Source organism: Ictidomys tridecemlineatus, chromosome 15, assembly GCF_052094955.1.
Source record: "Ictidomys tridecemlineatus isolate mIctTri1 chromosome 15, mIctTri1.hap1, whole genome shotgun sequence".
NCBI classification, from domain to species: domain Eukaryota; kingdom Metazoa; phylum Chordata; class Mammalia; order Rodentia; family Sciuridae; genus Ictidomys; species Ictidomys tridecemlineatus.
Window position 1 is genome coordinate 14,386,625 of NC_135491.1, and position 20,154 is coordinate 14,406,778.

The window sequence follows — 20,154 nt, forward strand, 5'->3', positions numbered from 1 at the left end:
GTGGAGTCCTGATGACTGCAAACTTGAGTCCACCTTCATCAGAGGCCTCCAGGACTCAGCCCAGGCCCTGGGGCACAGCGGCCAACACTGAGCCAGGCCTTGGGCTGCTGCCTGGGTCAACTAAGCATTGATCACCTGGGACCCTGGGAGCATCTGGCCAGGAGCCTCCTGGGGCCAAAGAAACTTACCTGCTCTTAATGTCTCTTGGGGGCAAGCATGACAGGGTATTGGATAGGCGCTCAAATTCCAGAGCACAGACTTGAACCTGGCTGTGTAGGTCTCTGCCCTTCCCTGGTTGTGGCCCTGAGTAAGTGCCTTATCTCTTTGCCTCAGTGTCCTCATCTTGAGTGACTAAAACACATCCTTAGAGCATTTGTCAAGCACATGCTAGACCCTGGGTTAAATGCTGGGCAACAAAACACCCCCACCCTCCCTGCCACTTGCCCTTTGAGATGTTAAGACCAAGTGATTGACTTCACATAGAGTGTCCATAAGACTTCTGGTATGCAGTTAGTACCCAGTAAATATCAACTTTTATTTTCCCTTTTTAAATTCTGAGACAGGATAGGGTCTTGCTAAATTGCCCGGGCTGGCCTCAAACTTGGGATCCACCTGCCTCAGCCTCCTGAGTTGCTGGGATTACAGGCATGTGCCACCACACTGAGCTAAATCCAGATTTTTTGTATGTTTTTAGCTAGTACTAAAATTCAGATTCCTAAGCTCCTATCCTAGAGGGTTTTATTCAGTAGGGAGGGATCAGACCTTCGGGGATCTGTGATTTCAATGATGCCCCTGGTCAGAGGTGCAGACACATTTGTGGAATGAGAACATGGCTCAATGCTAGGGTCTTTCCTGAGTCATTTTGTACATGAGAACAGGCTCAGAGAGGAAGGGCACACACCAAGTAAATAAATATAGGGCCTGAATTTATGGCCATGACACGGGTGCCTCAGAATTCCACAGAAAAACACAACATTCTGAAGCACAAGATGTGTTTGATGAAAGCTGGCATTCTCATCAAACAAGCTGTGTAGATTAGGCTTCTCACTGGGCATACCACTGTAGGAAGGAGGGGGAGAAGGGCTCCACCATAAAAAGCCTTCTGTTTCCACAATCTGAATTATTTTGTGGGAGCCTCCTCCCACATGGGCCTGTTGAAGAACTGCGGAGGTCCCAAGTGAGGGGGAGCAAAAGAATTGGGATATTCATACTGGGGAGGGTTGTTGCTAAGAGAAACCAAACAGATGTGGGACACTTTTGCTAGGGCCCAAACCTTATCTGCCCTGGTTCTGGCACATCTCTGAAGTTTTGTGGTACAAGGACCCAGAAGAACCCAATTAGGGAGGAACAGATGGGTCAGCTGATGGATCTGGAGATGGCTGAGCGAGGTGTATGGAGTCAGGGTGGAAATGTGGATGGATGTTGTTAGGATGAAGGGGAGATGGCAGGTGGCCTGAGGGAGGAATGGAATGCGACATGGGTTGGGTGACGGTTGGGTGCAAGGATGAGGAGGGTAGAAATAGTTGGATAAGCAGGTCCCACAGGTAGGCTCATGAATTGGAAGAGGTACACCAGTCACGGGCTTGTGTCTCTTCCCATTCATCAGGTCCTATTATCCCCCACCACCTCCAAAACCGGAAAACACACATAATTTCATGTTAATTAACAAAATATTAATGACATCTTCTTCCCTACCCCTGCTGTAGCAAGGCAAGGGACGTTTATGAAAGCAGATCCCAGGTATGCAGCTGTAGCCATTTGTAGACCTGTGTCGGAACTTCCAGGTGGGGTCCTGAGAGCACATGGCATCTGGTCAAACGCCTTTTAGGTGGCCTGATATGGCTCATGTGTGGAAAGGGGCATCAGGAGTCCCCTGGGCCCTTCGAAGGCCCACAGGCTCCTGGGTGGGGGCCAGCAGAGCAGGGTGGTTCAACCTGACCTGGGCCTTGGCTGGCCGCAGCCGCCCCCCACCCCCCACCTGGATGCTGACAGTGGTGGCATAACTGAGCCGCCTGGCTGGGGGCGGTGGGGGCTGGGGCTGGGGTGGCGGCGAAGGTGCCCTGGAAGTGGGGGCAGAGGAAGACCAGGGACCCCGGGTGCCTGCAGGGGCCTCTCCTCCAGGCCCCTGCCGCCGAGCCAGGCTCTGGCTGATGTATGAGGCGGCCAGGTATCTTGAGAGGGCAGCTGCATTGGGGCCCAGGAGCTGCCGTGTGGGGCGCGGGGGGCTGTGGGGAGGGGTGCAGTCTGAAGACTCTGACCTGGCATCCAGAGACATGGAAGGGCCTCCTGGTTTGGATAAAACCATGGTGGTCTGAACCGGGGTGGGCACCAGGCTCTGAACGTCCCGAGAGCTTCCTTGCTCAGGTAAAGGCGTGGGAGCCAGAACAGGGATGTTCAGGGGGTTCTGCTGCCCCAACAAAGGGGTGAATTTGGGGGCCTGTGTGTCCACAAGGCTGTGCTCTGGAAGCAGCGGGGAAGCAGCTGGAGCCTGGGCGTCCCCAAGGCCTGCCTGCTTGAGCGAATGGGGGAGGACCTGGTTCCTGGTGTCCCCGGTGTCCGTGAGGTCTTGTGGCTGGGGCGAGGGTGGCGTGGCTGGAACCTGAATGTCTGGGGGTTCTTGGAGTAAAGACAGTGGAGCACTGGCAGGAAGCGGATGGTCCAGGGGGCCTCCATGTGCAGGTAAAGGTGAGGTACCTGGAACCTGAGTGTCTGGGAGGTGACGTGACGAAGCAAGTGGCATGCTGGCTGGAATCTGATGGTCCAAGCTGTTCTCATGTGTCAGCAAGAGGTTGACAGCTTGGACACAGACACTGGCTGAGCCCTGATCAGCCCTGGCACCTCCCTGTTCAGTTCTGAGGATGCTGGTGGGGTTCTGGCTATCCAGGTGGCCTTCTTGCCTGGGCAAAGGGCTGCTGGCTAAAACCATGACATCAGAGCAACTTCTGTGCTGGGGCCACGCCATGCTGGTTGGAATCTGAACGTTCACATGGCGCCCTTGCTCAGGAAGGCAGGTGGCGGAAGGAACCTGAGTATCCACATGGTTTCTCTGTGCAGGCAAAGAAGTGGTAGCTGGAACTTGGATTTCCAGGTGGCCTTGATCAGACACAGCTGGAACAGCTGGGGCCTGGATGGCTGGAGGGCCTTCTTGCTTTGGCAAAGGTGATGCAGCTGGAGCCGGGACATTCTGGAGGGTTCCTTGCCCAAGTAAAGGGGCAACAGCGGGAGCATGAATGCCCAGATGGCCTTGCTCAGGCAAATCTGAAACATTTAGACTCTGGCCATCCAGGTGGCCTCCCAGGCTAGATAAAGGTGCGGCCACCTGAACCCTGGCAGCAGGGCCCAAGGGGACAGATTCCTGGGCACACGTCAGTGGGAAGGCCAGTTCACATACCAGCACATGTCCAAAGGCAGGCCGGGGCCCTGTGTGCAAAGCGGATGAGTCAGGACTGATCCTGCGGCCAGCCCTTTGCTGATGGCAGCACCTGGGCCATCAGATCCCAGCCAACCCTCCACTATCTTTGTCCCAAAACCTCTCAGACGTTTGGGTTCCAGTGCCCCATCTTGGGCCACCTCCAGTGATCATACACCCACCCAGACCTCACCTGGCTCGACCTGCTCCTGGAGCAGGCATGGGGATGGATGGGGTTGGGCCAGGACCCGAGGCCGGCGGCGGGGGGCATTGGCTGATGCCCGCGTCTCAGCCCGCTGCATCTGCTGGATCCGCTCGCTGTAAAGCCGGGCCAGCTCTCGCACTCGGGATGCTGCCCGCTCTGAGTGCGGGGCTCCTGCCTTCCCACTCCTGCTGCCTCCACCCAGATCCGAATCCTCCAGGATCAGCAGTGGCTCTGGGAAGCCTGGCCGGGCCAGCTGTCCCTGCTCCAATGCCTGCCATGCACTTCGGATTTCTGAGCAAGAGCGAAATTCCAGCTCATCTGGGAATCCCTGAGCTTGGGTGACATTCTGGGGCTGGAAATCTGGGAATGATATCCCTTCTCCTTCCTGCTCCTGTCCTGCCCTGCTTTCTGAGGGAGGCTCTCCCAGCTCCCCAGGGTTGCTTCTAGGGAATAGTTCTCTCCTGAGGGCTAGGGCCTCGGCCGGCTCCTGCAGAGGGCATGGGAGCCAGGAGTCACAGGGAGCAGGAGCGCTGGGGAGACTGGGAATGTCGGGCACACTGGGAATGGATGGAAGGCAGGGCATTTCAAAAACACTGGGAATGTCAGAGAGACCAGGAAGGCAGGGAACTTCGGGAATTTCGGGGAGGGTAGGTATGTCAGGAATCTTAGTAAGACTGGGAATGTCGGGAATTTCAGCTGCACTGGGACTTTCAAGCCCCTCTAAGACGTGGAGTGGAGAAGGTTCCCGTTCATCCATCTCCAGCTCTTCCTCTTCCTCCTCCTCTTCTGAAGAGTCCCGGCTGGGCAGGGCTTGGAATGTGAGCGGTTTGCTGTCGCCTGGCACCTGGGAGTCTCTGGGGAATTTGGGACTGTCGTGGATTGCTGGCTGTAGTGAGCATGGGAAGAAGCCAAGACATCAGGGTGGGCTGGCTGACCTGGTCCCTGCTCTCTGTCTGCCCATGACACAGTCCCAAGAATATGCCGGGGGTGGTGGTACACGCCTGTAATCCCAGAAGCTCGGGAGGCTGAGACAGGAGGATCGTAAGTTCAAAGCCAGCCTCAGCAACTTAGCATGGCCCTAAGCAACAGGCAAGACCTTGTCTCTAAAAAAAATATGAAAAGGGCTGGGGATGTGGCTCAGTGGGCATGTGCCCCTGGAATAAATCCCAGTACCAAAGAAGAAAAACAAGAGTCCCAAGAACACCATGATGAGGTGCCCAGCTCACCCCAGGATCCCGGAGGCCTCTCTGGTTTAGCAGTTCCAAGATTTCTTCAGTGATTGAGGTTCCAGAGGGGTCCAGTGAAGGGGGCCCAGCATCCTCCAGGTCTTCAGGGGGTCCAGAAGCTGGGACTGTTGGCTGCGATTCTGAGGGGGGAAACAGCTCCCCTTCGCTGCCAGCATGCTGTGAGGAGAGTGAGCGGAAGGCAGGAGCCAGGAGGGCCCCGGCCCTTGACTTTGAGTCCCAGTTCCCTCCTTCAGTTGGGGGAATCTAAGCCCCAACCCTCTTATTCAGACCCAGGATTTTGGAACTTAAAACAACTCCTCCATCAGACCCAGACCTCTAGGCCTTGCCTTGGGGTGCTTCTTACCTTGAATCCAGGCTTATCTGGAGATGGAGAAACAGGAAGAGAAAGAGTGAGATGCAGAAAAGAGTTATTCCTTCTAATTAATGAATGACCCCATCCCCTTCCTCCAGCACCCGGGGTATCCCCTGGGGTAAGAGAAACAGACAGACAGAGAGGGAAGGACCAGTCACTGACCATTCTGTGGAAACATGACATACGGGTCCTTCATTGGCTCTGGGGAGGATACAGTGATATCAGGAGCCTCACTCTCACTGGATTTCGGGGTCACCTCTAGGTGGAGGTACTTACCAGACTGCCTGCGGCCACGACGAGCAGCAGAGAGCCCTGGGGATGGAGCTGTGGGAGACGCAGGTCGGAATCCTGTAAGGAGCGGTCCCAAGATCCTGGGAGGGGAGGGCTGGGGGGCCAGCCTCAGCCCGCCCTCATTTACCTGTATTCCTTCGGCCAGGGGTGAAATTTCCAGCATCCCGAGGTTGGGGAGACCCGAGTGGGGGTGTAAGGGGCTCTGGGACAGTCTTACTTTTCAGAGCACCTGTGGAGAGAGTTTCAGGCTGAAAGCCCACTTTCCTTGGAAGTAACTGTCCAATTTCCACAGCCTCCGGCCAAGGTCCCAACTCACTGTGCAGGCTGTTCTCCAGGAGAACTTGTTTTGCCTGAAAGAGACACGGGTGAGGGTCAAGTCGGCTGGTCTGCGAGCACCACACCATTCTCATAAACGGGTGCTTTTGCATCAGGCCCGACGTGGCTGATGACCACTAATCCTCACCAGGAACCTAGGAGGTGGCCACCAGAATTCCCCCAGGTAAGAAAGTTGAGACCCAAAGAGGTTAAAAGTGACTTGCCCAAGGTCACAAAGCAGGGTCATGGTGAAGCTGAGATTCAAGCCCAGGTGGTCTAATTCTGTGCCTTTAGTGACCATGTTACAGGAGTGTCCCTGAACTCAGAGGGTCTTCGGGTACTATGGGGGTAGGGTCTCCAGCACTCTAGCCCCCCGGCCCCGCACAGTGGCAGGAGCTGTACCTTGGCAGGAATGGAGGCAGGGTGGTTCTCAAAGAAGAGGCGCTGGAGACAGTGAATCCACAGCCTCTTCTCTTCTTGGTTCTTAGCCTGATGGTGGGATAGAGTCAGGAAGCCAGGAGCGAGGTCTGGAGGAACCCTGCAGCCCCACCCACCCCTATGCTCACCTGGAGCAGGTGCCTGTGCTTGGGAATGGTCAGATCGGACACCTTGAACCCTAGAGGGTCTCGAGAACTCTCACTCACACTCAGGTTGCAGCACTGGATTAGGGGCAGAGAGGCGCCTGGCTCAATGTCCTGTAGGCCCAGCCCCAAGTCTTGCAGGCACTAAGATGCCCGGGAGGTGTATCTGGGCCTATGCCCCCAAAGGATGCATCCTATAAGACCATATGCCGGGTCCCCTTTCCCCACAGGGCTAGGCTCTGTTCTCGCCCTCACCAGGCCCCCCATGGTCCCTCCCCCTGAAGACACTTGCCTCGTGGGCAAATCCAGGTTTTCCCTTGCAGATCTCACCCCATCACTACTCGCATACCCTACCAGCCCTGTACCTCCTAACAAGCCTTAAGCTACATTTGAACCCAAGAAAATGTGGCACTTTTAAACCAGGCTAACACCCCCATCCTTTTAGGTTTACAGTTACAGGGAAATAGAACATACCAAGTAGTAACAGTCTAGCCCGGCCCCATCCCCAAACTCACAAAGATGTGGCCCTTGTAGATGTATTCTGGCCCCCGGCGCTTGGCCACAAGCAGCATCCGTGAGAACAGGAAGAGCAGCCGCTCACCCCCTCGCAGCCGGGGGCCACCCCCTCCACCACCTCGGAAGGCGCCCTCCAGCACCAGCTCCCCGAAAGCACTGAGCTCCGGGCCAGTCCAGCCGCCCAGCCGCCGCTGCACTTCCTGTTGGGACCCCACCAGGAGCAGGGACAGGCAGGAACAGGTGGCACATAAATACACACGCCACACGGGGAGGTTAGTGACAGGGACCTGCTCTGAGCCAACCCTTTAAGGCTGCCTCGAAGCACTGACCCCCCCCCCAGGCCCACGGCTCACTCCCCACGGCCAGCCCAGACCACTCTTGGGCCACCTGGAGGCGCGCTGCGTGCTCCTGCTTGCGCTTCATGTCATTGATGTACCAGGCGACCGCTGTCATGGACACAATAGCTTCCTCTACCATCTCTCGGCCTCCAGCACCAGGGCCCTCTGCCCAGTGCTTGCCTAGCTCCTGCCATGTGGCCAGCAGGTCAGGTACACAGGCAGGGAAGAAAAGAGAGGACACGAGAGTTACCAGAGCAGAAATGCACAGTAGGAGGCAGAGACAGAGAAAACCGGACTGTGGGACATGGGGTGCCAGTCCCTACGGCCAGTGAGACCTGACACCAAACACTGGCCCAGTTTCTGAGGCCCAGATGCCTCCCCAAGGGCAGAGTCTGGGGGAAAGTCAGAGGATACCTCTGCAGGCTTGGCCCAACTCTTGTTGGGCCCATGGTCCAGAAGTACCAGAAGGTGACCAATGGCTGGGACCTTGCCCTCGCCCAGGGGCCACAGCTGACCTGTAACAGCAGATGGTACTTGAGGATGCGCTGAACGGGTTTCAGCAGGAAGCTCTGCAGGGGCAGTGAGTGACGAAGCTGGGCCTGGCGCTCCTGCAGCCACAGGGACGCTGGTGGAGACAGCGAGAGCTCCCGGAGCAGGGCCAGGGAGCTGGGGGCACAGCACAGGTCAGGGGGCCTGGCAGTTCTAGGGGCGGAGCTGGAAGGGCTCAGCAAGTGGCCAGGGTTTGGGGACAGTCAGGGTCTGGCGGGGCCAAGGGCAGTCAGGGGGTACAAGGAGGAGGGCTGGCTACTAGCCTGGGGCTTAGCAGGGCTCCCCACAGCTCACCTGGGGTAGTTCATGCAGTACAACGTGTAGATGTCAAAGTCTTCACTCTGCAGGAGACAGGAGTCAGGGAAACCCCAGCTCCCAGGGCCCCCTCCAGCCTAGCCCAGGCCTGCTCGCCTCTGCCGGGCGGGTCCTGGCTGAGAAGCCTGGCTTTACTCACCCTCTGCACGAAGCACTCAGCAATATCCCCTGCGCTGCGGCTGCCCTCCAAGTCCTCCAGGAGCTCACTGTGGAGGAGGGGAAGGTGAGGAACTACCTCCATGTGTCCCCCACGGGAAGACCTCCCAATAGTCCACAGGGGCTAGGGTCTGGCGATAGCCAGGGTCTCTCAAGGGGGTGTCTTGTCCAGAGGAAGGGTCTTTGCTGACTACCGGGTACTGCAACCTGCCTAGACTTTGTCCTTGGACAGCTTCACATGCCTTAGACTGAAATCTTGTCACAACTGGTATGAACAGGGGTGGGCAGGGTGGGTTTATGTCATGACATAAAAGGGACACTATGGCCCAGGGGAGAAGGGTGTCCTGACTGCTAAAGCCACAACCTTATTGTGATCCCGAGATCTCACCAAAGCACTCAGAGATGTCATGATCTTTGAACCCAACACCCTCCTCACAGGGCCACCAACCACCTGATTTCTCTGGGACTAAAGCAATTTCCCAGGACAAGGGACCTGCAGGGTTAAAACTGGGAAAGTCCTGAGCAAATCAGGACAAGTTGGTCACAGTGCTGACATGGCTACGACCTTCAGGCCCCACAAGACTCTTGGATTCACTGTGAGCCTGGCACTGCACTGAGACCCTCTCCTGATGTTTGGAGCTCATCCATATTCTTAGATTCCTGTCCCCTACGCTCCTGGGCCCTCACTCTATCATGAACCCTGACTGTCGTCACCCTACCCCATGTGCCAGCCTGGACCGAATGCTCCAGGGCTCTATAGTATACGTTAGGACACAGCCCCCAACAGCATTCAGCACCCCCGCCTCACCTGCTGAACTCATAGATGTCCTCAATGTTGGCAAACAGGGTGCCCACCTGCTCCACGCTCAGCCCCAGGACCCCGCCATCCAGCAGGGGACCTAGGTAGTCCTGTAGGGATGACTGGGGTCACTGGGGCCAAGGGGCCTGTCTGCGGTCCCCACTGCCCTCAGTTGCCTGCCCACCTCACCTCCACAATGCTGCGTAAGTCCCGGACATAGGCCCGCTCTGTCTCCACAATCTCACGGGCCACGCGCTCCAGCCGTGAGGGTTTTGCCGAACCGGAGACCTCAACGGGTGACAGATGCAGGCGAATGGGGGGACCTGGCAGGGGCTCTGGCCTGGAGGCTGAGCAGGCTGGGCTGGGCCCTGGAGCCAGGTCTCCCTCAGAGCCCACAGTGCTCAGGGATGTGGAACTCCCAGAACCTCGAGGGGAAGCCATGGCGGGGGCTGCAGGGGCTGCTGGGATGTGGAGTGAGAGGTCAGGGGTTCTCCCAAGCCCCCTCCCACAGCCCCCTCACCTCACTTGGCCAAATCCTTCCCAAAGGTTTCTTCCTGTCTTCCTCACGGCCCAGCCTTGGTCAAGCCCCACCTTCTCCCATCAGGGCTCTCTATGAGCTTCTGCCACTAGTTTATCTACTCCACCCACCTGCTCCTCCATCGGCACAGGAAGGTAACCCTCATGCCCTTGACTAACGCCCAAACTCCTCAGATCCACAGGCCCCCGTGCAAAGCGGCCACCACACCTTTCCAGTCAGCTCTCTTCCCACTGCCGCACCTCGCCTTGCCCTGTCCAGTCACCCCCAATTTCTTACAGTTACCAAAGCCGCGGCTCAGGTCTTTGCACATACTGTTCCCAGTGTGGCCATTGTGGGGACAGTCTTCCTTGTCTTTGTCCAACTCTCTCCTCCCAACCTTTCAATTCTTGGTTAGCTATTGCCACCTCCAGGAAGCCTGACTTCCCAGACTGGATTCCCATACCTCCCAGGTGTCTGCACCACAGCCCTGGCCACTTGGTCCCAGGCTTTCCCCTCTAGACTGTCACTGATTGTGAAGAGCTGTCTTTCCCACCAGATCAGGAACTCTGTGAGGACAGGGCTGGGTTGTCTTGGTCATCCCCTGTGTTGCCAGCACTGTCCAGCACTAGACTAGTCACACAGGGTTCCTCAAATCTTGAGTAAGAAACATGCCTACAGGCTCTACCTGCCTGGGTGCTCACCTGTCGGAGTCTCACCCACAGCTGGGCACTCACAGGCTTGACCTCTGTGACTGCACCCGGGGCTGGGGCTGGGGCTGGGGCTGGGGCCGGGTTTGGACAGGCTCAGTCCGCGGGCTCCCTCAGGCATGGCTCAGCAGCACTGCAGCAGCAACCTGCGGAAAGACCCCCTTCTTGGGTACAGGACCCCACAGGCCTCCTGGCCTTCCACACTCACATATGGGGCTCTGGGAATTAGAAGGGAGGGGCCCCTTGGGAGGAACTAATGGGGAAGACAGGCAAAGTGACAGGAAGAGGGGGATAAGGAGAGAACCTTGAGAAGATGGAAAGGTTGAGACAAAGAATGAAAAGAGCAAGTCGCAGAAGCTAGGAGTCCCGTCGGCCTGGAGTCAGAGAATCAGGCATCCTGGGAACGTTTGAGTTCTGGCTGGAGCCGAGGGCGAGGGGCAGGGCTGGGAAAAGCCGTGGGCGGGAGGCCGCGGGGTCCCAGGGGAGGGCGGAGGCTGGGGGACCGGATGCCAGGGTCCTGCAGACGGCTCCCTCCCCCGCTGAGGACTGAGCGCTGGGGCGCTGGCCGCAAGCCCTCCACCCTCCTCCAGTCGATCCCTCCCGACCAGATCACTGTCCCGGACGCCAAAATCTCCCCAGCGCCTTCCCACACCCCTCGGCCCCCAACTCCCGCCGGCGCCTCCGCTCGCCCGGGCGGCACGCCCCCTCATTGTTCACGGCGGCGCCGCCCCCTCCCCCAGCCCGCCCGGGCCCCTCGCCTCCCCGCACCTCCCGGGGAGCTGCCCGCGCGCCGGGGAGCCGAATTCCCAGTCTACCCTAAGCCGGTCCCCAGGGAGGCCCGGAGCAGAACTCAGGCATGTGGACCTCGGGCTCTCGGACTCCGGGAACCAGGATCCTGGGCTCCTCGGGAAGCGGGTCCGGCAGTCCGAATTTTGGTGTTCTAAGAGGGGGGTACTGGGCGTCTCGGATGCGAGCGCTGGGACCCCAACTCCTTAACCTTCTAGGTAGAACTGTAGGAGAACCCGGGTCCGTGAGTTCCCCTAACTCTAGGGGCAGGGACTAAATCACCTCGAGGCGGAGCGCAAGGGGTCCAGAACTCCTGGGTCCCCTTGAAGTGGTGCTTGCCGCAGCCCCAGACAGACTGGCTGGGGCGCTAGGGGTCCGGATCCCAAGTTTCTCCAACCCGGGACCGTGGCTCGGATTTCTAAACTCTTGGAGGGGATGTGAGTTCGGGGATCCCGAGTTCTAACGCGGGTGCCGGACGCTCGGCCTCCCGGGTCCTGCGGGGCTGACGTCCCAAACTCCTGGCTCCCCCAGGAGGGGGCGCTGGGCACCTGAGGTCCTCGAGTAGGGTCGCGGGGGCCTGGACTTCGAGGTCTCTCAAGAAGCGGTGCAGAAATTCCAGACTCCCGAGTCCGAGACTTTGGACCCCTCTGACTCCGAGATGGATGGCACGGGGCTCCGGCGGCTGCGTCACCGCCACATCTGGGGCGGGAGAAGTGGGTCCCAGCTGTGGGGTGGGGGGCGGTCGCCGGAGGCTTCCCCTCCCCCTCTGCCGCCCGGGCTCACATCCTGTTCCCGCCCGTGGGGGGGAGGGGCCGCCTTCCGGCCGGCCCGCCAACGAAGGGTTAAGTCTCCTCCCCCGCCTTGATTCTGAATATTCATGAGGAGGCGGGTCCTCGGGGCGGCCACAGCCCCACATTCCAAGCGCCTCGCAGACTTTTCCCTTTTACAGCCAGGGCCTACGAGGCGTGAGAATCCGGAACTGGACGTACTCTTTTTCCGATTGGTCAGACAAAAGATTTCTATTTGCATACACAATATAGGGAAGAATCTTCCTGGAGAGGTCACGTGGCTAAGAACGCCTGAAGGACACAGTGGCGCAAGGGTGCGGCCGGAGCTCCAGTGGCGCAATCGGTTAGCGCGCGGTACTTATAAGACAGTGCGGGCGGAGCGATGCCGAGGTTGTGAGTTCGATCCTCACCTGGAGCACTCTTTTTTCCCTAAGGAACATTATTAGTTTTCTCATCAGTTTGTATTCTTATATATCTTGTGGGTCAATCAGACATCTACATCACTTAGAGCAATGAACACTTCCATCTGAATTTTGCGGCTGGAAAAACTCATTTCGCGACGGTGGGTTGAGAAACTGTTCTGTATAGTGGGAAGGTGCCGTTCCCATTCTTGCCGCCAGGGGGAGGTACCGCCTCTCACCAGATGTCTTGAGCCTCGATTTGAGTCTGTAAATCTGAGTTTATGACTTTTTCTTTTTTTCAGTGTTGGATGGGACTCACCTAGTTTAAGACTTCTGTAGCGGTATGACAGGCTGTGGGTCCGCAAAACTGTATGAGAACTTTGCCGCTTTCTCTATATTTCTCCTCTTTTTAACCCTCTTTTCTCGGTCTCTTAATCCATTTTCTTTCCGTGGCAGTATTGGGTATTGTATCCAGGGACGCTTTACTCCTGCGCTGCATCCCCCTTTTTAAAAATTTTTATTTTGAGACAGGGTCTCACTAATTGCGGAAGCTGGCCTCAAACTAATTATCCTTCGTCTCAGCTCCCCAGGAGGCATTGGTTCGACGTTTTTTGTTTTTTGTTTTTTAATTTGAAAACCTCATTATGTTCCAGGTTCTGTTTAGTTGTGGGTGATACAGCGGTGAATAAGTCTCTGCCCCTGAGAACTTGACATTCTACTGAGAAGGTAGAATCCAATAAACCTAAAACAATTTTTTTTTTCCCAGTACTGGGGATGGAACCTAGAGGCTCCTGTCATTGAGATAGGTCTCCAGCCCTTTTATGTATTTCTTTAATTTGAGACAGGGTCTAGCTAAGTTGCCCAGGCTGGCCCAGAACTTGGGACTTTCCTGCCTCAGTCTTCTGAGTGGCAGCAGAAATATAGGCCTGTGCCAACACTGTGGCAGAATGAAGTACACTTTTTATGTTGGGTGATGACAAATACCATGCAGAAAGTAGAGCAAGGTAGAAAGTTGGGGAATGGAGGGGTGTGTGGGTTGTAATAGAACCAGTCCCTGATAATCTCATCTGAGCAAAGACCCAAAGGAGGGGAGTAAGCTTTGAGGACACCAGGGTGTCATGCAGGCAGAGGGACAGGACAGCCTTTACAGCCAGCATAAAGACCCTGTGGCTGTAACGGGCCAGATGTGCTGGTGGAGCAGCTAGGAAAGCAGTGACTGAGGTCACATGAGTAGGGGGAGGACAGCAGATGGGAGCCAGGTTGTGTAGGATGCATAGAGGACTTTGGACTTTTGGTGATCAGGTGTCCCAACAGGCTTCCCTAGTTTGTCCCCTGGGGGAGTGGAGGAAAGAGAAAGGACAGGCTGGAGCAGAGAGATTGAGGAAGCTGCTGTGAAGGCTCAAGTGGGAGATGCTAGATAGGACCAGGAGGAGATAGTCCTGGGGGAGGGTGGAGCTGGTCGATGAATTGTTGCAGTATGGGTTTGAGAAAGGTGACAAGGGATTCCCAGGTCCCAGGTGTCTGGCCTGAGTCCTGATCACTGGTAGTAGGTGTCATTTTGTTAGCTGAGGGTTTCCTTTTGTTTGGCTGGTGCTGGGACTGAACCCAGGGCTTTGTATAGCTGAGCAGGGGCTCTCCCTCTGGTGACACCCCCAGCGCAGGTTGCAGGTTTTACTGTTTTGGGAATCAATCAGATATTTCTGCTTCTTGGTGTTCTTTCTGAGTCCACGTCTCTTTCTGCAGATGTTCTGGCACTGCTTACTCTTGCTCTCTGCCTTTGGGTCTTTGGGTTTCTGTTTCCCTCTCTCCCACATACCAGGGCCTGAGCCCTTTCCCACAAGGAGGCAGTTTCCTGGAAGGGAAGACCAAAGGTCACAATCAGCCAGTGGGATGAAAAGAGGGACAAGGGAGGCAGAGGAGGGGAGGAGGGAAAGTGGCTGCAGAAGAGGAAAGAGTGAGGAGGCGGAAGGTAGATCGGGGAGGGAAGAAAGGGGGAGAAGGGTAACTAGAAGAGGGGGTGAGGGGCAGGAGAGGGTGGGGGGCTGGAAGGGCTGGGGGAGAGGAGTACCCGGGAGGGGAGGAGCTAAGAGGAGGAGAACTGGAGGCAAAGGGGAAAAGGGAGGGGACGAGAGGGAAGTGGGAGGGAGGAGGGAAAGTGGAGAGAAAAGAGGGGTCAAGGGAGGGAGGAGACTGCGGGCGAGGGGTGGGGCGCAGGTCTGACGTGGGGCGGCTTCCGGGCTCGGCGCCCCCACTCCGGGGGGCGGCTCCCGACGCCTCTTGCCTTGTATGGTCCGGGGACGCGGCTCCCAGGGCCCCGCCCGGACGCGCGTCCACGACCCACGCACGCCGGCTGGGAGAGGCCACCCCGGCTGGAGGAGTCCCACGCCTCGCATTCCCAATATCCAGAAATGCCCGGATCCCGAAGTTCTGAACTTCTGGGTCCCGACAAGCCCCAACCCTGTAACCCCGAGGACCCAGTGTCCCGGGGATGCCGGGGGTCCCCGTGAGACCCCAGCGTCTAGTAGGAAGTCGTGCCTAGATTGGAAGCGACACAGCCTGAGATTCCAAAGTGCTGAGATTCTCGACTCTGGAGACGTCGGACCTCCTCCCGCAACAGCCCGGAGGTCCGAGTCCCCCGGGTTCAAGTGCTGAGGCGGGTGCCGCGGCCCCAGGAGCCTGGGCCCCGGGGGTGACCCCCGCCTCTGCGGCCCGGCCGCCCCCGCCCGCCCTGGGCTCGCGTTCCGGCACATTCCGTCCTCTCAACTCCGCCCGGCCCGCCTCCCTTGGCCCCGTGGGGACGGAAACATCCCGTCCCCGCCCGAGCTAGGTCAAGGAGCCCGATGAGACAGGAGCGCAGCGCCCCCCACGCCCCGGGAACTGGCTCTCCCGGTTCTTACGGGTGACCTCACCTGGACCCGCCCTCTCAGGTGAAGGGCCGGGTCCGCTGACGTCACTTCCTGCCAGGTAAGTGCCGCGGGCGCTGTGGTTCACAAAGGTCAGTCGACTCTACCCTGCGACCTTCCCTCTCCCCTCACCCGCCTCTAGACCCCGAAAAAAACAGCATTCTTTTGCAGATAGACTCCTTTTATTTAAAAATCTCAAAAAAAAAACCAAAACAAAAACACAAAAATAAAATTTTAAGAAATATATTACTTAATATATTATTATAGCATACTTACAATAATTATACCATCGTTTCCAATATTACAAAAAGGCAGGGAAATACAAGGGAAGCAGACGACCCAATATATATAAATAACTATAAAATCTTATTAGAATAAATAAAGTCGTCATAAATAAGGGGCCCACTGGCTTGGGAGGAGGGATTTGGCAATAACTTTGGCTACTTGCTTGTGGAGGGAAATTTGAGCACCAGGATTCTCCCTCAGGGAGGTTCCAATCACCAAACACTGGAACCTCGGGTCTAGGGGAAAACGGGAGGGGACATAGGGGCCTACTATTCACAGCAAACAATTCCAGGAGACAGTTGGGCAGGGGAGAGGACTCACTGGTTCCCTCAAATATGCTACATGTTTTAGAGAACCCCAGAAAACACTGTCCCCCAACACCATGAACACTGAGCTTGCACACTGGGGACCTGCCCCAGGGTGGCATGGGGGAGGGGTTAATGCATTATGGAATGTGGAGGAAGGGCCACTTGATTAAATCAGGAATCCCCCAGGTTCCCACAGCACAAGTGCCTCCCCTTGAGATCCAGCTGATGCCTACTAGGCAGGCACTTGTCATTCAGAAACAGAGATTCGATTGAAGATGGGGAGTCGTCGTGGGGCTGCAGGTGGCTGAGGTGGCACAAAAACCCCAGCCTCAAAGACAGGTGAGTCGGATCCCCCCAGGCTGCTGCCGCTGCTGGCATATTCATCAGGGTCAGATCCCAGGCTGTGTGCAGAAGGGCTCCGGGCCAGGCCACCCAAGGGCCCCCAGATGCTGCCAGGAGTGGCCCTTTTGCAAGAGGGGCAACAGGCTGGGGTGGGGTCCCTTCGAGTCACAGGGGTCCCAGGGGCAGCAGAGAAGGCAGAAGGTGAAAGTGGAAGGTCCCCAGGTGGTGGTGGGGAGCTGGAGGGTGAGAAGGAACATGAGGACAGGGAAGGGCCTGCCAGGCCTGGTGGTGGTGGAGAGGTTCGGCGGCCAGAGGGCAAGCCAGAGAAGCTGATGCTCTGGCGCAGCACATGGGGGTGGCCAGGGGCCGCCAGGTCCTCGTTGAGATTGTGAATGAAGTGGCACCGTGAGCCGTAGGGGCAGCGGCCCTGGAGGTAGAATTTGTGGCAGAGTTCCGTCTTGTACTTGGGGTGGCGATTGGCCTGGCGCAACTCACCCAGGCCATGGGCAAACTGGCACTTAGCCCCATAGCGACAGCGCCCACTCTCTGAGAAGGTCCGACACAGTTCAGTCTTGTAGCGGGAGGAGGTGGTAGGGGTGGCAGTAGGCGAAGTGGGTGAGGGCGACTGCTCAGGCCCCGGGCGGGGAACAAGGGGTGCAAAGCCAGGAGGTGGGGGCACCCAGCCACAGCTGCGGCCCTCCACCAGGCTGGTAGAGCGGCCAGGCAAGCGGGAGGTGACCCCAGAAGGGCTGGAGTCAGATGAGTTCAGGCTCCAGAGTCCAGAGGACTCAGTTCCTCCGTGGTCGGATGACAGGTCAGGGCTCAGCGACAAGAGGCTCTGTGGGAATAGTGTTCGGTTAGGACACCCAAAAACCGAAAACGCAGGGTGACGCCCCGCCCCACGGCACAAGAGCCTGCCAGTCCGGTTTGTGGGCTCCGGGCCTGAGCCCCACCCCATTACAGAAACTCCTGGGTTCCAGATCCCAGGGATCCCGGTGGAGGTTCTGGGTTTATCTACGACTGACGCCTATTCTGAGGGACCCAGAAACACCTCCCCGCGCCGCTGAGGAGTTAAGAGGGGTCCCAAAGTTAGAGCACACAACTGTTCCTCAATTTGAAGCCTCTGGGCCTCCGGGGATACGGATGAGTTTCGTAACTGGGGGAGCCAGGCAAAGCCGACCTAGAAGACCGCGTCTTGGGTTTTAGGAACTCGGATTAGGAGCGGAGGCAGAAGTTGGTCCCCCCGCCCCCCGCGGTGGAACTTCAACCCCAGAAACGCCTCCGCGCAAAACCGCGCCCTCAGCAACTAGGGGTGAGCCAGGTGTGGGGGCCATTTCCGCTTCCAGGCAACCCTAGTTTGAGAAAAGTGCGCCAGCTTTCCGTCTCCAGGGCCGCCCCACCCGTGTTTGGGCTGTGACCCGGGAGTTGTGGGCTCTATTTTCCCGTCCTGATAATCAGGCTGGTCTGAGAAAGGAGGCCGACGGCCCCGGCCCGAGTTTGCGGCGCCAGAAGAGTAGAGAGTCAGGCGTGTGGTCCCTCGGGAATGCGGTCGGAGGGCACTCACCTCGTAGATGGCAGTGAGATCCATGGCGGCGCGGGTGGCCATGAAGGGCGGGCCAAAAGTCGGAGCGCTGAAGTCAGGCTGTTGCGGGTGGCGAGAGCCAGCATTTTATAGGACCGCTTGGGGGCGTGGTCACGAGAGGCGGGGCCAGGAGGGCCGCTTCCCGGACGCGCGCCCGCGGCTCGGCCCGCCGGGCCTCCTACCAGTTCCCTTCCGCCCGCCCCCGGCTACGATGCGCCAGAACTTGGCCGGGAGGCAGCCACGACCCAGCGGGAGGGCCTGGGATGGGAAGCTAGAGCCTGAAGCGCCCAGGGAACAGGGAGAATGGCTCCAGGGGCAAAAGAGAGGGGCTGAGGCCGAGTGGGTGTGCACGTGCGAGACGGACAGTCTCGGGGAGGGGAGAGACCGAGAAAGAGACAGAGATAAGACGAGATGCAGAGAGAAAAACAAAGAGCGGCACGCAGCTAGACATCTAGCCCCGCCGGGCGGAGGCGCACACCTGTAACCCAGCTGGGAGGCTGAGGCGGGACGATCCCAAGTTCCAGGGCAGTGTCAGCAATTTAGCGAGACCCTCGGCAATTTAGTGAAACTCTTGTCTCAAAAAAAAAAAAAAAAAAAAAGAAAAAGAAAAAGAAAAAAGAAAGCTGGGGATGTAGCTCAGTGGCAAAGCACCCTGGGTTCAATGCCTAGTCCCAAACCAAAAACAAACAAAAAACGAAGGCACAGAAGAGGAAGGGAACAAGAGGAGGGAGGAGGAAGTGGGGAAACCAGAGATGGCCCCTGAGAGACAGATTCAGAAGGAAAAACGACACGGGAGAGACACATAAGAAAAAAGGAGAAAACCAGTGAGAAACACCTGCAGAGACAGAAATCTGCAGGGGCAAAAGGAAGAGCCGAGACCACAGACCTTTTGGAAGGGAATTCTCTTCGCAGACCTACTTGGTGCAGCATCACCTAGATCGGCAGACCTGACTACTCTCCACGTCCCATTCAGGGGGGTGGGGGTTGGGTGAGGTCCGGGCTACCTGGCCAGGTTGAAACGGGCCGCTGTGGCACCTCCTGCTGACGCTGATAATGGCACTTCTAATTTCTTCCGGGTGGGCCATTGTGTAAATGCTTTACATACATTAACTCAATCCCCGCCACCTCTCGGGGAGGTATTATACCCATTTTAAGCACAAAGAAACCGAGGTCAAGTTACTTCCTTTAAAAGGTAGTGAACCTCAGCCACCAAATTCCAAGACATTTAAAATTAAAGATGGGTGGGGGGCACTGGATCGGAGGAGGACTGCCTGGATTCAACAGTTTTTAGAGATGGTCGCCGTGGGCTTTCCTCAACGGTTGAATGGGACTTACAATGAGGGTACCTTGCAGCAATTCTCCATTTTCAAGGATCATCCCCCACATTGGCAAGCCCTTTATTTTCAAAGGATTGCCCTGAGTGAAAACTCTTTTAAGATCTGAGAAGTAAATTGACCTTTTGGGGGGAATCCTGATGAGCTGGCTGCCTTGAGAGAAAAGACGGGGGTAGATAGAAATCATTGCCGTGAAGCGGAGTGATAATGGTGGAAAGTTCATTCTTGCACGCTGCGCCGCGGGCTTGTATTGAGGTGGGGAGATCTGGCCAGGCTCCAGCCAACTTGCCTCGTCGTAGCACGGGGGGAATCCCTAATGTGGCGCTTTCTGAGGCCAAGGGGCCTTCCTAGATCGGTCCCGTGAGCGGGGCGGGCCGCGGGCGGCTTTGGCACGGTTGCGGCCTCCCGCTCGCCCGTGACTCACTCGCAGGGGGCGGGGGAGGGGGCTTCCTGGAAGCCGTGACGAGGAGGCTCAGCCGGGACGCCCGGGTTCCTCTCCTGTAACCAGGGCTCCGTCTGCTGTAAACAGAGCCTCGAGGACCAGGGGAAGAGCGGCGGGAGGGGGGCGCGAGGAGGGGCCCCGGGACCTGCCTCCGCCCAGGCCAGCGCCGTCGCTGTCGCTCCAGGGACTAGAGGGGAAAACCTGAGTGGGGGGCAGCCCGGGTCCGCTCTGGCCACGGTCCAGGGGGAGGGAGTCCAGTTTCGATTCCCTGGAGACAGGGAGCCCTTCCCACTCCTGAGTCGGCCCGGCCCCCTCCCCTGTGCCATCTGCTGAGTCATCGGGACCAGAGCTGGACGCTGGGGATCGGGCCACTCTCGCAGGGCGGGACGACCCCTGCTTCCCCCAAACTCCAGGCCGACGTGGGAGGCTCTGGAAGCTGGGCCTGGGCCTCTCCTGTCCCGACAGCGAGGGTCGAGGCCCTCCTCCGTCGCCCGCGTCTCGCTCGCACCCGGGCCCGGACCCTCCCCTCCCGGCCCGGAGTCGGGTGCCCTGCCCCCAGCGCCCAGGCCGGGAGGAAGTTCACGGCAGGACTCCTCCCCGCTCCCCACGTAGCCAGCGGGAAAATCCGCGGCTCCAGCGGCCCCGGGAATCCCCTCTGGAATGACGGTGGGGAGGGACGTGGCCGG

General features: G+C 57.9%; 2 protein-coding genes and 1 non-coding gene across 8 annotated transcripts; 1 reads left to right on the forward strand and 2 right to left on the reverse strand.

The window, feature by feature from the left end:
* Positions 1–1,651: 1,651 nt before the first annotated feature.
* Plekhg2 (pleckstrin homology and RhoGEF domain containing G2) lies at positions 1,652–11,922 on the reverse strand. 5 transcript variants are annotated; one of them, XM_040279284.2, is made up of 19 exons: positions 11,632–11,922; positions 10,292–10,443; positions 9,263–9,534; positions 9,083–9,183; positions 8,258–8,324; positions 8,098–8,144; positions 7,770–7,920; positions 7,304–7,441; positions 6,916–7,116; positions 6,386–6,478; positions 6,222–6,308; positions 5,821–5,854; positions 5,632–5,733; positions 5,490–5,537; positions 5,376–5,414; positions 5,205–5,221; positions 4,841–5,017; positions 3,603–4,500; positions 1,652–3,420 (listed from the first exon to the last, which is right to left on the reverse strand). In XM_040279284.2, the coding sequence occupies exons 2-19, from the start codon at positions 10,416–10,418 to the stop codon at positions 1,844–1,846; spliced, it is 4,176 nt and encodes a 1,391-aa protein (XP_040135218.2). In that variant the 5' UTR covers positions 10,419–10,443; positions 11,632–11,922; the 3' UTR covers positions 1,652–1,843. The 5 variants fall into 5 exon arrangements, with proteins under 5 accessions (XP_040135218.2, XP_040135219.2, XP_040135216.2 ...); XM_040279285.2 differs by having other exon boundaries at positions 11,366–11,922; XM_040279282.2 differs by lacking the exon at positions 11,632–11,922 and adding an exon at positions 10,602–10,959.
* A 274-nt stretch (positions 11,923–12,196) lies between these two features.
* On the forward strand, positions 12,197–12,289 carry Trnai-uau (transfer RNA isoleucine (anticodon UAU)). The gene is given in 2 exon segments: positions 12,197–12,234; positions 12,254–12,289. It is a non-coding gene; the product is annotated as a tRNA-Ile (tRNA).
* A 3,113-nt stretch (positions 12,290–15,402) lies between these two features.
* On the reverse strand, positions 15,403–19,114 carry Zfp36 (ZFP36 zinc finger CCCH-type). Of its 2 annotated transcripts, XM_078032084.1 has the most exons (3): positions 18,171–19,114; positions 17,675–17,752; positions 15,403–16,948 (listed from the first exon to the last, which is right to left on the reverse strand). In XM_078032084.1, exons 2-3 carry the CDS (start codon positions 17,714–17,716, stop codon positions 16,016–16,018), a joined length of 975 nt encoding a protein of 324 aa, XP_077888210.1. In that variant the 5' UTR covers positions 17,717–17,752; positions 18,171–19,114; the 3' UTR covers positions 15,403–16,015. The 2 variants fall into 2 exon arrangements, with proteins under 2 accessions (XP_077888210.1, XP_005336471.1); XM_005336414.5 differs by having other exon boundaries at positions 17,675–19,114.
* Between the last annotated feature and the right edge of the window lie 1,040 nt (positions 19,115–20,154).